Source organism: Zonotrichia leucophrys, chromosome 29, assembly GCF_028769735.1.
Source record: "Zonotrichia leucophrys gambelii isolate GWCS_2022_RI chromosome 29, RI_Zleu_2.0, whole genome shotgun sequence".
In the NCBI taxonomy this organism is placed as follows: domain Eukaryota; kingdom Metazoa; phylum Chordata; class Aves; order Passeriformes; family Passerellidae; genus Zonotrichia; species Zonotrichia leucophrys.
The window spans coordinates 142,252-158,593 of record NC_088198.1 but is presented as its reverse complement, the minus strand read 5'-3'; the positions used below and the strand labels follow the sequence as shown (position 1 = coordinate 158,593).

General features: G+C 69.1%; 1 protein-coding gene across 1 annotated transcript; it reads left to right on the top strand.

Moving 5' to 3' along the window:
• Nucleotides 1-701: 701 nt before the first annotated feature.
• TNS2 (tensin 2) lies at nucleotides 702-16,342 on the top strand. Its single transcript, XM_064735023.1, has 27 exons — nucleotides 702-1,208; nucleotides 2,514-2,625; nucleotides 3,076-3,113; nucleotides 3,186-3,224; nucleotides 3,583-3,621; nucleotides 4,294-4,337; nucleotides 4,819-4,987; nucleotides 5,692-5,742; nucleotides 5,972-6,094; nucleotides 6,807-6,871; nucleotides 7,118-7,201; nucleotides 7,687-7,799; nucleotides 7,873-7,933; nucleotides 8,364-8,430; nucleotides 8,609-8,732; nucleotides 9,610-9,675; nucleotides 9,763-9,867; nucleotides 10,245-12,047; nucleotides 12,447-12,734; nucleotides 13,190-13,315; nucleotides 13,617-13,709; nucleotides 13,881-13,958; nucleotides 14,412-14,489; nucleotides 14,751-14,937; nucleotides 15,267-15,335; nucleotides 15,601-15,630; nucleotides 15,734-16,342. Exons 1-27 carry the CDS (start codon nucleotides 1,143-1,145, stop codon nucleotides 15,873-15,875), a joined length of 4,260 nt encoding a protein of 1,419 aa, XP_064591093.1. The 5' UTR covers nucleotides 702-1,142; the 3' UTR covers nucleotides 15,876-16,342.

Genomic DNA, 16,342 nt, shown 5'->3' with positions numbered 1-16,342 from the left:
GCGGCTCCAGCCCCACAAAGGGGGGTCTGTCCTGGCCGGGATGGGGGCGGGGGGGGGACCCCAAGGGCCGGGAGAAGGGGACCTGAACCGGCCCCTCAATCCCCTCTGCGCCTCGAAAACCTCAAACCCAAATCCTCTTCTTGTACCCCCAAAAGCCCCTCCCCAATTCCCCTCCTGAACCCAAATCCCCTCCCTGCACCCCAACGCCCCCCGCACTCCAAACCGGCCCTGCACCCCAAAAGCCTCTTTGCACCCCAATTCCTCTCCTCCTTCAATAGCCCCCACCCCAACGCCCCCCAAAACCCCTGAACACCAATTCCGCCCCTTGAAAGGAGCTCCCCCCCCCAGGGGCCTCGCACGGGAGAGTTTGGGGTCCCTGCACCCCCTGGGGAGCCCAGCCCGAGACTCTGGGGTCTCTTGAGCATCCCCGAACCAACATCCCCCGGCCCGAGTTTGGGGGTCGCATGGGGCTGAGGATCCCCTTTCCCACCTAATCTGGGGGTTCCTTGTGGGGGTCTCAGCCTCCCCCTTCTCCTTGACTTTGGGGGTCCCCATGGGGTGGGTCCAGCCCCCCTTTCCCCCCGAGTTTGGGGGTTCCCGGGGCCCGCGGGAGCGGTTAACGGGGGGGCGGTGGGAGGAGGAGGAGGAGGATGAAGAGGAGGGGGCGGGGGCAGCTCCAGGAAGGTGCCGGGGGGCTCGGGAGGAAATCTGGGGGATCCTGGAAGTGAGAAAGGGGGAAACTGAGGCACCGTCAGCAGAGGGAGGTGTCACCCCGCGGGTCCCCCGTGTGTCCCCCGTGTGTCCCTCCTCTTGTGTCCCCTGTGATCCTCCCGGTGTCCCGTCCCCGTGTTCCCCCCGTGTCCCCCCGTGTATCTCCTCTGTGTGACTCCCGTGTCCCCTCCTCGACTCCCCTATGTCCCTCCCGGTGTCCCCTCCTCGTGGCCACACGTGTCGTTCCCGTGTCGTCCCCCCCGTGTCCCCCCCGTGTCCGTGTCCCCCCCCGGCACGGGAAGCGGCTCCGGGCTCGCGGAAACGGCCCCTCCCCGCGCGCCTTCGGCCACGGAGCCGCTCGCGGGACCCGCGGGGAGCCCCGAGAGCCCCGGCAGTGCCTGGGACCCCCCGAGGTCCCCGCGGAGCCCCCCATGAAGCCCCCCGGGGCCGTGGGGACGCTGCTGCGCGCGCTCGGCCGCCGCGATGGCCCCGACACGGTAGGAGCGGGGGGAGCCCCCCGTGGGGAGGGGAGGGGGGGGTCCTGCGGAGGGTGGGGACCCCCTCGGCGGGGAAGGGGGGGCTGGGTGCGGGGGGACTCCCCCGTGGCGCCCCCGCTCCAGCCGCCCCCTCCCCACGCGTGACGCTGGGTGACCTCGGGGTGGGGGGGGGGGAAATTCGAGTCTGACCCTCCCCCTCCCCCCGCCGCCCCTCCCCATATTTTCCCACGCTCACCCCTCACCTCCACTTTCCCTTTCCCCCCATTTTCCCCCATTTTCCCACTTTTCCCCACTTTTTGCCGTTTTCCCGACGCCCCTCCCTCCCCGTCCCACGCCCCCCCCGCTGCCGCCTCCCCCCGCACACGCTCCCACGCCCCTCCCCCTCCGTGGGAACGGCGGGGTCGTCCCAGGGGTCGCCGCTTCCTGGGCTGGTCCGGCCCCGCTTCCTGCGGGACGCGCTGTCCGTGGCCCGCGGCCAGAGGGGCCGGGGTGGACACGGGGGGGACACGCGGGACGACACCGGGGGGGGGACACGGGGAAGGAGGCGAGAGGACACTGGGGGACACGGGTGGGACATGAGCGACATGGGGGGGACACGAGAGAGAGCGGGGCTGCCACGGGAGAGGACCGGGAATTCCGGGAGGGACAAGCGGGGACATGGGGGGGCACGGGAGTGACATGTGGGACACGAGGGGCTCACGGAAGGGACATGGGAGACACGGACGTGGCGGGGACAGGAGCGGGATGCGAGAGAGGACACAGGGGAATATTGGGGGGACAAGAGGGGGACATGGTGGGGACACAGGCGGGGACACGTGTGGCGCCATGGAGGGACACGGGTGACACGGAGGAGACGCGGCGCGGTCAGTGGGAAGTCATGGAGGGATCATGGGGGACAGAAGGAGGGACACAGGTGACACCGAGGGGACACGGGGGTGGCACCTGGGGACGCGTGAGGGGTCAGAGGAGGACGGGGGTTATGCAGGGGGCGACACGAGGGGACACGGAGGTGACACGGTGGGAGCTGGGTGGGTCTGGGGGCCGTACACGGGGCGGTCACCGAGGGGACACGGGGAGGACACGGGGGGGTTCACAACAGAGACACAGAGGGTGACAAGGCGGGGGGACATGGAGGGGACACGACAGGTGACATCGGGGGGGACATGGAGACGAGAGGTGACATCAGGGACGACAAAAATGGGATCCGGGGGGGTCATGGGGTGACACGGAATTGACGCGGGAGGTCGTGGCAGTGGCATGGGGAGGACGCGGGGGACAAGCGGTGACGCCCCCGTGTCCCCCCAGCCGAGGCCGTCCCCAGCCGCCCCCCACGCCTTCCGCGAGCGGAGCCTGCGCCGGGGGGCGCCCTGCGGGGGCTGCGGGACCCCCCTGGGACCCCACGGGCTCGTGTGCAGAGGTGACACCCCCGGGATACACCGGGGGGCTGGATGGGATGGTGGGGGGGGGGGTTACTGGGGCCAGTGGAGGCACTGGGCAGTTCCGGGGGGCACCGAGAAGGCACTGGGGGAGCACTGGGAGGGCACTGGGCAGTTACTGGGAGCACTGGGGGGGCAGTGGGAGCACTGGGAGGGCACTGGGCAGTTACTGGGAGCACTGGGGGGCACTGGGAGGGCACTGGGAAGGCACTGGGCAGTTACTGGGAGCACTGGGAGGGCACTGGGCAGTTACTGGGAGCACTGGGGTCTTCCTTGGGTGGTTACTGGGGGTTCACTGCAGGCAGTGGGCGGTTACTGGGGATACTGGGAGCTTACTGGGGCAGCGGGAGGGTGGGGGGGGAGTTACTGGGGGTCCTGGGGGGTCCCTGGGGGGACCCCGGGGGTTCCTGATGTCGCCGTTGTCCCTCCAGTTTGCAAAGTCGCCGCCCACAAGAGATGTGAGAGCAAGGTACGGCGGGGGGCGGGGGGGCCCTTTTGGGGCTGGGGTCCCATTTGGGATAATCTCCGTGTCCTCCTCCAGGTGACGTCACCGTGCCAACCTCTGCCCCCGCCTGAGCTGGTAAGTGGGGGGGGGGGCGCGACCTCCCCAAAGACGCCGGGCAGGACCCCCCGAGACCCCCCAAATCCTCCTCAAGACCCCCGGACCCTTCGGACACGACCCGAACTCCCGAAGCACCCCCGGGCAGGACCCCCCAAACTCCCCAGGCAGGATCAGGGACCCCACGCAAGGGGTGAAACCTCCCCAAGCCCCCCCCGAGCAGGAGACGGGACCGCCCTCGGGAGCCCCAAACACCCGTGTCAGCCCCGGCACCCCGATATTCCCGCTGAACCCCCCGAATCCCCCTCGGGACCCCCGGGCAGGGCGCTGCCCCCTGCCCGGTGCTCGGGCCCCCCCAGACCCCGCTGTGCCCCTGCAGAGGCGGAACACGGCCCCGGTGCGGCGCAGCGAGCGCGTGGTGAGACCCCCGAGACCCCCGGAACCTCCAAACCCCCGAAACACCCAAAGCCCCGGATCCCCGAGATCCCCGGAACCCCAAAACCTCCGGAACCCCCGAGACCCCCGGATCCCCGAAACCCCTGGAACCCCCAAACCCCTGGATCTCCGAGACCCCCGGAACCGCCGAGACCCCTGGAACCCCCGAGACCCCTGGAACCCCAAAACCTCCGGAACCCCAAAGCCCTCGGAACCCCCAAACCCCCTGGACTCCCTGACCCCCCCGTGACCCCGAACCCCTCCCTGTATCCCCAACCCCTCCCCGCGGGACTCCCAACCCCCCCTGACCCTCCCCAGGAGTTGGGGACCCCCGGCCCCCTCCCCCCCCTGCCATCCCCGTGACCCTGCGGTGTTTTGGGGACCCCTCTGACACTCCCTTGCCCCCCCCTTACCCATCTCTGACCCCTCCCGCCCCCCCTCACGTTTTGGGGACCTCCCTGCCCCTCCCCGTGTTATGGGGACACCCCAGGTCCCCCCGCCGCTCCCTTGATTCCCTCGACCCCTCTTTATTTTGGGGACCCCCTCCTTTGCCCCCCCTTCCTCACCCCCGTGTTTGGGGACCGCTCTTGGCTCCCCCCGTGCTTTGGGACCCCCCTGACCCTCCTCGTTTTTGGGGCTCCCCCGGACCCTCCAGGGCTCCTCGCTCGACAGCGCCCCCCAGCGGAGCACCCTGCCCAGGTACGGGGTTTGGGGTGCTGGGGGGGTCTGGAGGAATTTTGGGGCGATCATAAAAGGTTTTGGGGTGCAACGGGGATCTGAGAGAATTTGGGGGGATCCCAAAAGGTTTTGGGGTGCTGGGGGGACGGAATTTGGGGCGATCCCAAGAGGTTTTGGGGTACTGGAGGCGCGCGGGGAATTTGGGGGCGATCCCAAGAGGTTTTGGGGTACTGGGAGGGGTCTCGGGGGAGTCTGGGGGAATCTGGAGGGGATCCCAAGAGATTTTGGGGTGCTGGGGGAATTTGGGGCGATTCCAAAAGGTTTTGGGGTGCTGTGGGGGGGGTCTGGGGGGGATTCCAAGAGGTTTTGGGGTGCTGGGGGGTCCCGGGGAACGTTGGGGTCCTGGGGGGGGATTTGGGGCGCTGAGGGTCAGATCCCCCGGCGGGTTCGGGGGTTCTGGGGGTGCCCCCCACCCCCGTCCTGAGCCGCTGCTCCCCCCCAGGACCCCCCGCGCCCCCAGCCCCGAGGCCGCGCCCGCCCCCGCGCTGGACCTGGCGTTCGTCACCGAGCGGATCCTGAGCGTGGCGCTGCCGGGGGGCGAGGGGGGGCCTGGGGGGCACCTGCGGCACCTGGCGCGGCTGCTGGGGGCGCGGCACGGCCCCAACTACACCGTGAGCCTGCTTGGGGGGGCACCGGGGGGCGCCGGGGGGTACTGAGGGGGCACCTGGGGGGGCACCTGAGGGGCACTGGGGCTGCTGGGGGGCACCGGGGGGGCTGCTGGGGGGCACCTTTGGCTTCTGAGGGGTAACTGAGGCTGCTTGGGGGGCACCTGGGGCTGCTGGGGGGCAACTGGGGGGTACTGGGGCTGCTGGGGGGGCCAACTGAGACTGCTGGGGGGTACTGGGGCTGCTGGGGGGCAGCTGGGGGGGCAGCTGGGGTTTCTGGGGGGTAACTGAGGCTGCTTGGGAGGTACTGGGGCTGCTGGGGGGGCACCTGGGGGGGCACCTGAGGGGCAACTGGGGCTGCTTGGGGGGTACTGGGGCAGCCTGGGGGGGCAACTGGGGGGGCACCTGGGGCTTCTGGGGGGTAGCTGGGGCTGCTGGGGTAACAACTGGAGCAAATGGGGCTGCTGGGGGAGCAACTGAGTAAACGGGGACAACAGCTGGGACATCTGGAGCGGCTCTGGGAGGGCTGTGGGGGCACTGGGGGGGTCGAGAGGGGTGAGGGACGCACTGGGAGCCTGGGGGGAGGGGCGGGGGATGGGGCACGGGGTAGCCGGGGGTGGTGGGGGCTGGGGGGATCTGGGGCTTCCGGGGCAGTTTTGGGGCGCTCCCGGTGGCTCCGAGCTCCCCCCGAGCCCGCGGTGCCCCCGCAGATCTTCAACCTGGCCGAGAAGCGCCGCGACCTCCCGCGCCTGAACCCCAAAGTGAGGGGGGGTCCGGGGGTCCCGCGGGGTTGGGGGACGGGTGGGGGTTCCCTGGGGGGTTGCGGGGTCTCTGGGGGTGGAGTTGGGGTCTCGGGGGCCTCCCGGTGGGTTCGGGGTCCCCCGCGGTGTTCGAGGTGTCCCAGTGGGTTCGGGGTGCCCCCGGTGGGTTTGGGGTGCCCTCGGTGGGTTTGGGGTGCCGGTTCTGAGCCCCCCCGCCCCCCTTCCCCAGGTTCTGGATTTCGGGTGGCCGGAGCTGCTCGCCCCCCCCCTGGAGCTGCTCTGCTCCGTCTGCAAAGCGCTCGAGGGGTGTCTGGGGGGGCACCCCCGCAACGTGGCCGTGCTGCTCTGCAAGGTGGGGCCGGGGCAGGGGCTGGGGGGCATCTCGGGGGGCCCCGGGGGGCTGCGGACAGCGGGGAGGGGGCGGGGAGGGGGCGGGGGAACGGGGAGGGGCAGTGGGAGGCACTGGGGGGGCACTGGGATACGCTCGGGACTGTGGAGGGCGCTGGGCGGGCACAGGGGGGGGGCACTGGGAATGGGCATTGGAGGGCAGGGGGGCACTGGGGGGAGCACTGGGGGTCACTGGGAGGGTCCCTGGTGGTCCCTGGGGAGGGGCATTGTTGACGGGAAGAGAGGAGCACTGGGAGGCACTGGGGGGGCACTGGGAGTCCCTGGGATGCGCTCGGGACTGTGGGGGGCACTAGGGGGATCCCTGGGGAGGGGCACTGGGGGTCACAGGGAGGCACTGGGGGGAACACTGGGGGGGCACTGGGGGAACACTGGGGGTCCCTGGGATGCGCTCGGGACTGGGGAGGCACTGGGGGGGGGGGGGGGGCACTGGAAGCACTAGGAGGGCACTGGGCGGGCACTGGGGGTCATTGGGAGGCAATGGGGGGAACACTGGGGGGGCACTGGGGGGTTCTGGGGGTCCCTGCGATGCCCTCGGGACTGTGGGGGCACTGGGTGGTGCTGGGGAGACTCTGGGAGACATTCGGGGGGCCTTCGGAGCCATGGGGGGGTTACTGGGGGGTACTGAGGCTCCTCACCTGTCCCGTCCCGTCCCCCAGGGCAGCAAGGCCCCGGTCGGGGTGGTCGTGGGGGCGTTTCTGCACTACAGCGACGTGTGGGGCAGGTGAGGGGCGCCGGGGGGGGGGACGGGGGGGCTGGTGGGGGTTTATAGGAGGTAATGGGGGGTTGGGGGGCAGGGCGGGGGTCCCGGGAGGGTTCAGGGGGGAGTGAGGGGTGTCCTGGGGGGGTAAAAGCGCTGTGGGGGGATTGGGGCTGTGGAGAAATCGTGCGGGGTTTGGGGGAGGATTGGGGGTCCCGGGAGGGTCGCGGAGGCTTTGGGGGAACCTCACCCACCTTGTCCTGCCCCCAGCCCCGAACAGGCGCTGAACGCGCTGAGCATGAGGAGATTCTGCGAGGAGAAACTGGGGGGGGTCCTGCAGCCCTCCCAGCGCAGGTGGGGGGGCTGGGGGAGGCCATGGCGGGATTTGGGGCGTTTTTCGATGATTTTGGGTGTTTTAGGGCGTTTTGGGGTGTTTTGGGGATGATTTGGGGTGTTTTGGGGCAATGGTTTTTGGAGTAGTTTTCAGGGGTTTTGGGGGTGTTTTGGGGTAATTTGGGGTGTTTTGGGGCTGTTTTGGGGTGATTTGGGGTGTTATGGGGGTAATTTGGGGCAGTGGTTTTGGGGTAGTTTTGAGGGGTTTTTGGGGGGTGTTTTGGGGGTGATTTTTGGGTGCTTTCAGTTTCTAGGGGTAACTTCTGGTGTGGTTTAGGGTGATTTTTGGGATGGTTTTGGGGTGATTCTTAGGGCTGTTTTGGGGGTGGCTTTGAGGTTATTTTTGGCGTGGTTTCAGTCGGTGTTTGGGCTGGTTTCGAGGGGATTTTTGGCACGGTTTTGGGGCGGTTTTGGGGTTCCACCCGTGCCCCCCCCCGTCCCCCCAGGTACACGGAGGATTTTGGGGCACTGCTCTCGGGGCGGCTCCGCCTGAACAGCTCCCCCCAGTTCCTGCACCACGTCCTGCTGCCCCCCCTGCCCGCCTACGACCCCCCCGACGGTCAGTTTGGGGTGGGGGGGGAGGACCCCGGCAGCCCCCCAGGGCCGCCAATAACCCCCCGTGCCCCCCCCAGGTTGCCGCCCCTTCCTCAAGATCTACCAATCGCTGCAGCTCGTCTACACCTCGGGGGTCTAGTGAGTGACCCCCCCCGCAAAACCTGACCTCCCCTGCACCTCGGGGGGGTCCCGGAGCCCCCCAAACCTCGCCCCCACCCTGCCGTGCCCGTCCCCCTCCCCTCCCATCCTGCACTGTGTCCGTTTGGGGGTCCTGGGGCGCCCCCCAACCTGACCTGCACACCCAACCCACCCCTCCCTCCCCTTTGAGGGGTGCAGGGGCTCCCCCAATTTCCCCCAGTGCTCTGTGGATGCTGAGGTTTCAGGGGGTACCCGCAATCCTGACACACCCCTCAAAATGATTGCCCCAAACGTGCCCCCCCGAACCCCAACCCCCTAATGCTGCCCCAAAATTATAGCCCCAAACGTGCCCCCCTAACCATGCCCCCCCAATGTCCCCCCTTACCCCGCGGCCCCCCCAAACCCTGACCCCCCCCCTCTTTTCCCGCAGCCCCCCCGCCTCGCAGTCTCTCTGTGTCACCCTGGAACCGGCGCTGCTGCTCAAGGGCGATGTGATGGTGAGGAGGGCCCGCGGGGAGGGGGGATCCCCACCCTTTGTGTGCGACTCCCGCCCTCAGTGTGCGACCCCCGCCCTTTGTGTGTGACCCCCGCCCTCTGTGTGCGCCCCCCGCCCTCTGTGTGCGCCCCCCGCTCACCTGTGCGAGCCCCCCGCCCACCTGTGCCACTCCCCTCCAGGTGCGCTGTTACCACCGGCGGCGGGGGGGGCGCGAGGCGGTTTTTGGGGTTCAGTTCCACACGGGGACCCTGCGCGGGCCCCGCCTGAGGCTGCGCCGGGACGAGCTGGACCTGGCCTGGCAAGGTGGGGGCACGGGCCGGGAGAGCCGGGGGGCTGCGGGGCTGGGGGGGCGCGAGAGGACGGGGGGGGTTTGGGGGTGCTCGGGGGGCTCGGGATTAGGGTTAGGGTTGGGTTAGCCTTAGGGTTTAGTCATGGTGTAAGGATTAGGGTTAAGGTTGGGTTAGGGTTAGGGTTTAGTCATTGGGTTAGGATTAGGATTAGGGTTGGGTTAGGGTTAGGTTTAGGGTTAGGTTTAGGGTTTAGTCATTGGGTTAGGATTAGGGTTAGGGTTAGGGTTGGGTTAGGGCTTCGTCATTGGGTTAGGATTAGGGTTATGGTTAAGGTTGGTTTTGGGTTAGGGTTTAGTGTTAGGGTTTAATGAGAGAGTTAGGGTTAGTGTTAGGGTGACTCAGATTTTACCTAGAGGGAGGCATGCATGGATTTGGGGGCACAAATAACAGCAACGCCCCCAGTTCCCCCATGCTCCCCCAGATGACAGCAAGCAGGGCGGTTCTGGGGGAATTGGGGTTAGGGTTAGGGTTAGGTTTAGGGCTGGGTTAGGGTTACGGTTAGGGTTGGGTTAGGGTTTAGTCATTGGGTTAGGGTTATGGTTGGTTTCGGTTTAGGGTTTAGTGTTATCGTTAGGGTTTAGTGGTAGAGTTAGTGTTAGTGTTAGGGTGACTCAGATTTTATCTGGAGGGAGGCATGGGTGTATTTGGGGTCACAAATAACAGCAACGCTCCCAGTTCCCCCATGACCCCCAGATGAAAGCAAGGAGGGGGAATTGGGGTGTGCAGTTCTGGGCCTGAGGGCTGGGAATGCCGCCACCGGGGATTTGGGGGTGCGGGTTAGGAGGACCCTCCCTCTGGTCCCCCCCAAACCCTCCTGCTGATCCCCCCAGACCAGCGCTTCCCCCCCGACGCCACCGTCGAGTTCATCTTCTCCTCAGGCCCTGAGAGGGTCGAAGGTGGGTGTTGGGGTTTTGGGGGGCAGAGAGCAGCGGGGATTCCCCGTTGGCCCCCCCTGACCTCCCAGCCTTGCTGCCCCTCCCCAGGCTGGGTCGCCCCCCGCGGCCCCCCCGCCACCCCCATCGATTACGGGGTGCGGGACCCCGCAGTGCGGCGCGATTCCTTTGAGGAGCCCTGGGACAGCGCCGAGGGTGAGTGGGGGGGCCGGGCGGGAATTGGGGTGCGGGAGGAGGGACCCTGTGATGGGGGTTTGGGGGTGCGGGGGGCTCTCAGGGTGACCTGGAGTGTCAGGGGTGGGTGCTTGGGAGGGTTTGGGGGTGCCGAGGGGACTTTGGGGGTGCAGGGGGGGCTTTGGGGGAGGCCAGGGGCTCACTCCTTCAACCACGCCTGGAGAAAATGCCGATGGGAACTGGGGGTGCCCGTGGGGCTCTGAGGGGCAACATGTGTGTACAGGGGGGGGTCCCCATGGCCTGAAGGGGTGGGGGAGAACACGGGGGTGTTCCGGGGGGCCCCGTGGGGGTTTGGGGGTGCGGGTGGAGGGGGGTTTGACTGCCCTTCTCCCACCCAGAGCCCTCCCACACCTGGGGTCCCCTGGATGGCAGCCCCTACGCCCGCGTGCAGAAGAAGGGGGGTCCCTCCTCCCACGGGGGGGACTCTGACTCCCCGCCCCCCCCCGGAGCCCCCCACGGCCGCCCCCCGCCCCCCACGGCCGCCGAGCGCCGGGAGCTGGAGCAGCTGCTGGGGGGGTTCGGTGTTCGGGGGGGCCGCGAGAGCCCCGGCCCGGGGAAGGAGCCCCCCGACACCCCCGAAGCGCTTGGGACCCCCACAGCCTATGGGAGCCCCGAGGCACTCGGGAGCCCAGCACCCTACGGGAATCCAACACCCTACAGGACCCCGATATCCCACGGGACCCCCCCCTTCCATGAGACCCCCGTATCCCACGGGACCCCCCCGTCCCACGGGACGCCGCTGTCCTATGAGACCCCAGTATCCCATAAGACCCCCCTATCCCACGGGACTCCCCCATTCCATGGGACCCCCACTCCTCACAGCCCCCCTGGGACCCTGACACCCCACGGCTTCCCCACATCCTGTGCAGCCCCCAAACCCCAGGGGTCCCCCACACAATATGACCCCTCAAAGCCCTACGGGACCCTGACACCGCATGGCCCCCCAGCACCCCAGGGGTCCCCAACTTCCTACGGGACCCCGGCGCCCCATGGCCCCCCAGCATCCCCCGGGACCCCAATATCGCACGGGGTCCCCGCGCCATATGGCGCCCCGATATCCCACAGGACCCCATTATGCCGGGGGTCCCCGACATTCCACGGGACCCCACTTTCCCAGGACACCCTGGTGCCCAACAGCACCTTGGGATCCCAGGGGACCTTCACATTCCAGGGCTCGCTGCTGCCCTACAGCCCCCCAGCGTCCCACGGCACCCCAACATCCCTGGAGACCCCGACTCCGTACGGCACCCCAACATCCCAGGGGTCCCCATCGCCCTATGGGACCCCAAAATCCTATGGGACCCCCCCATCTCATGGATCCCCAACACCCCAGGGCCCCCACACTCCCCAGAGCCCCCCCCCAGCCCAGAAGTCCCCAGTGTCCTACAGCCCCCCAATCCCCCACGAGACCCCACTGATCCACGAGACCCTGACACCCTACGGGACCCCGACATCGCAGGAGAGCCCAGCCCCCCACAGCTCCCCGACATCTTACAGCCCCCCAAAACCCCACGGCACCCCGGTATCCCCCGGGCTCCCCATGTCCCACATCACCCCGATATCCGAGGGACTCCCAGCCCCCCCCATGTCCCACGGCCCCCCCGCATCCCTGAGCCCCCCGGGAGCCCACGGGACCCCCTCACTGCACAGCCCCCCCGCACCCCACGGCATCGCAGCGCCCCAGAGCCCCCCCTGTGCCGCTCACGGCCTCCCGGTGTCCCCCACCCCCCCGAGCCCTTGGGCGCCCCCCAGCACCTGGGCCCCCCCGTGCCCCCCCCTGTGCCGCCGGGCCAGCCTGGCCTCCTCCCGGGACCCCCCCAAACGGGGGGTGCAGCGCTCGCTGTCCGAGGGGTTCCCCCCGTGGGGGAGCTACGGGCGCCCCGTGGCGGGGGGGTACCTGCTTTTGGGGGGGCTCCCGCCCCTCTGCCCCTGCCAGGACTGCCAGGGCTGGGGGGGCATCTCCCCGCTGCCCACCCGCCCCATTTACGGCGGCCATGGCTGGGGGGATCCCCCCGCGCCGCCTCCGGAGCCCCCAAATTGCCCCCACTGCGGCCGCCCGGGGCTGGGAGCGGAGCGGGACCCTCCCCCCGGAAAAGGGGGCTACGACCCCCCCGCCGTGGGGGAGCCCCAGGAGCCGACAGGTAACGATGGGGGCGCGAAGGGGTTAATGGGGGGGCTGGGGGGGTATTTGGGGTTTGGAGGGATCGAAAAGGGCTTGGTGGGGGTTATGGGGCATTAAAGGGGAGATTGATGGGGGTCTGAAGGGGCTGGGGGGGTTCTGGGGAGGGGTCGTGGCCACAGAGGGTCTTGGGGGGGGGGGGCTTGGGGGGAGCTGAGGCGTGAACTGAGGGAGGCTGGGGGGATTTGGCAGGGTTAAAGGGGTACCTGGGGGGCCCGGGGGTGTTGGGGAGTGCCGGGGGAAAGGAGCCACCGGGGACAGGTCTGTGGAGACCCCCCCAGAGGGATTTTGGGGGTCTCCTTTCTCTCTGTGCCCCCCATGAGGGTTTTTGGGGGTCTCCCCTCTCTCTCTGCTCCCCCAGGACGGCGGGGCCCCACCGAGGGGACCCCCTGGCCGGGCCCGCCCCGCGCCCCCTCCCCCGCCAGCGGCACCCCCGGTTCCCCCCCGCCGCCGCAGCCGCCCCTGCCCGAGAAGCGGCACCCGCCGGCCCCGGGGGGGCCCCGCGACCCCTCCTCACCCCAGCGCAGCCCGGGGGGGGCCCAGGGAGCCCCCTCGGCGGGGGAGGGGTCGGGCGGGACCCCCCCCGGGGGCACCTTCGTGCAGGACACGAGCAAGTTCTGGTACAAACCGGGCCTGTCCCGGGAGGAAGGTACGGGGGGGAGGGGCGGGGAGGGGGGGGCGCGGGGACCCCCGGGGTGCTGGGGGGGGCATTGGGGCCGGGAACTGCCGGGGGGGTTGGGAGGAAAGGGTTTGGGGGGGTCGAGGGGGGATTGAGGGGCTGGGGGGCTTGGGGGGATCGGGGGAGCACGGGGGAGTCAGTGAAGGGGGTGTCAGTGGGGGGGTCAGTGAGGGGGGGTCAGGGAAGGGGAGTCAGGGGAGTCAGTGGGGGGGGGTCAGTGAGGGGGGGTCAGTTGGAGGGGGTCAGTGGGTGCTGTGGGGGGCTGCGGGGGGGGGTCTGTGTGGGAGCACCGGGGGCTTCGGGAGTGATCTATGGGGGGACTCATGGCTGAGGTCTGTGGATGGCTTCCAGGATTGAACAGGGGGGTCGGTGGGGTCCCCCCCGTGTGCCCCCTCCCCCCGTGTGACCCCCCCGTGTCTCCCCAGCCGTGGCGCTGCTCAAGGCGGCCCCTCCCGGCTCGTTCCTCGTCCGCCGCAGCAGCAGCTTCCCGGGGGCCTTCGGGCTGGCGCTCAGGGTGGGGGTCCCGCCCCCCCGCGCCGCCTCCAGAGCGGGTATGGACCCCGCCGAACCCCACAGACCCCCCCCCCAAATCCACTTCCCCCCTATGGAATACTGGGGGGCTGGGAGGGGGGCTCTGACACCCCCAACACCCCTGAAAATACCCCCAAATTCCCCACCAGCAGTGCCCAAATCCACCCAGAGACCCCCCCCCCTGCAGTTCTGGGGGGCCGTGGGGTGTTTGACACCCCCAGCACCCCCTGAACCCTCCCGGACTCCCCCATGGACACCCCCTGGGGGGGCGGGGGCGATCTCGGGGGTCTCGCTGGCCTCTAACGCCACCGGGCCCCCCAGGGGACCCCCAGGAGCAGCTGGTGCGGCACTTCCTGATCGAGACGGGCCCGAGGGGCGTCAAAATCCGGGGGTGCCCCGAGGAGCCCTACTTTGGTGAGGGGGGCTCGAGGGGGCACTGGGGGGTCGGTGGGAGGGGCTGTGGGGGTCAGTGGGGTCTCAAGGGGAGCTCAGGGGGGCTCAGGGGGGGGGGCTTGGGGGGAATCTGTGGGGGGCTTCGGGCAGTCCATGGGCGTTTTGGGGTGCCCTGACCCCTCTTTCCCTCAGGGAGCCTCCCAGCGCTGGTGCTGCAGCACTCCATCACCCCCATCTCACTGCCCTGCACCCTCCGCATCCCCCACGCAGGTGGGCACCCCAAAACCCTGCAGACACCCCAAAACCCCCACAGGAACCCCCCCTCCAACTGCGGGTACACCTCCCCAACTCGTTCCTGGGACACCCCAAAACCGCCGCGGAGACACCCCCAAACTCCCGGGAAACCCCCAAAAGCTCAGCAGGGAAACTCCCAAAACTCCCCTGGGAAACTTCCAAAACCCACGAGGGAACACCTCAAAAATCGCGAGGACACCCCAAAACCCCCACGTGGACCCCCTGAACATCCACTGGGATGCCCCAAAACCGCGGGAACCGTAAAACCGCAGGAGCCCCTAAAATTGCGGGGACACCCCCAAACAGCGGAGACCCCCCCTCAGAGACTCCTCCAGCCCCAAAATCCCCCAGAGCCCCCCCAGACTCCCCCAGCCCGGACAGTTCCGGGGGGGCCCGGCCGCCCCCCCCACCCTGAGCCTTCCTCCCCAGAGCTGCAGGAGGAGCCCCCGGAGCCGCCGGGACCCCCCAATGTCAGCACGGCCGGAGCCCTCCTGAGGCAGGGCGCAGGTGGGGCTGGGCACGGGGGGCACTGGGGTGGGGGGAGAATGGGGCACTGCAGGCACGGCCAACCTGCAGGGTTGGCATCGGGACAGGGGGCACTGCGGGGGCAGGTCCCGGTTTTGGGGAGGCTAGTCCTGGTTTTATGGTGCTGGTCCCAGTTTTGGGGTGCTGCTCCTGGTTTTGGGTGCTGCTCCTGGTTTTGGGGAGGCTGGTTCCAGTTTTGGGGTGCTGGTCCTGGTTTGAGCAGCTCCCCCCCTTGCCTCTCAGCCTGCTCCGTGCTGTTCCTGGGCTCGGTGGGCACCGAGGCCCTGACTGGGCCCCAGGCCGTGGCCAAGGCCGTGGGGTCCCTCCTGGAGGGGGCTCCGAGCGCGGGGGGGTCCCCGCGCCCCCCCCCCAGCCCCGTGCACTTCAAGGTGTCGGTGCAGGGCATCACCCTGACGGACCGGCAGCGCAAGTGAGGCACCCCCGAACCCCCCCCGAACCCCAAACCCCGACCCCTCTGACCCCCCCACAAACCCCCAAACCCAGACCCCTCTGAGCCCTCCATCCCAAACCTCCGAACCCCCCACACCAGGGCCCCTTCATCCTGAGATCCCCCCAAAACCAGCGACCCCCCCAGACCTCCCAACCCCTGAAACACCGACCTCCAACACCCGAACCACCAATCCCTGGAAACCCCGAATCCCCCAAACCACTGATCCCCCAAACCCCGACACCCCTCGACCCTGCCCTGGTCCCCACGCCCCCCCTCACCCCGTGCCCCCCTTTCCGGTGCCCCCCCAGGCTGTTTTTCCGCCGGCACTACCCCGTGAGCAGCGTCACCCACTGCGGCACTGACCCGCAGGAGCGCCGGTGAGGGGGCACGGGGGGCACGGGGGGATACAGGGGGGGCACGGAGGGCACGAGAGGGCACGGGGGGAATGGGGGGTACAGGGGGCACGGAGGGGGCACAGAGGGCACGAGGAGGGGAAGCGGGGAGGCACGGGGGTTATAGGGGGGCACGGGGGGAGCACAGGAGGGTACAGAGGGGGCACAAGGGGGGCACAAGGAGGGCATGGGGGGGATCCCCCACCTCCCAAACCCTCCCAGACCTCCCAACCCCTCCAACCACCCCCAGGTGGGCAAACCCCGACGGGACCATGGCCAGGTAGGTGGGGAGACCCCCCCAGAACGGGACCCGCGGGAAGGAGAGGGGGGCACGGCTCTGACTCTGGCCTTACCCTCCCCCCCCACCCCGCCGGCTCCCCCAGGATTTTCGGGTTCGTGGCAAAGCAGGCGGGGGCCCCGGGGGGGGGCAATGCGTGCCACGTGTTCGCGGAGCTGGACCCCGAGCAGCCAGCGGGGGCCATCGTCACCTTCGTCACCAAAGTGCTGCTGGGGACGCGGCACTGAGGGACACCGGGGACCGCCCCCGCACCCCAAAAACCACCTGGGGACTCCCAAACCCCCCCGAGGCAGGGGGGGCTCGGGGGCACTCTCCAAACCCAGTGGGACTCCCCTCACCCTTCACGGAGGTCCTGCTGGGGACACGACACTGAGGGACCCCTAAAACACCCTGGAGTCCCCTGTGCCAAGGGGGGGCACAGGGGGACACACATAACCAAACCCCCCTCATCATCACCTTCATCACCACATCTTGAACACCCCCAAACCACCCCCCAGAACCACCCCCGGATCCCCCAAACCCTCCCAGACACCCTCGGTTTGAGGGAGCACAAGGGGATCCCCATAATCGTCCTTCCCACCATCTTAAGCACCAAAGTCCTACTGGGGACCCCCAAACTCCCCCTTAAACCTCTCCCCAGACCCCTCCAAATACTCCCCAGACTCTCCAACTGCCCTTGAAGGCCCCCCCAAAA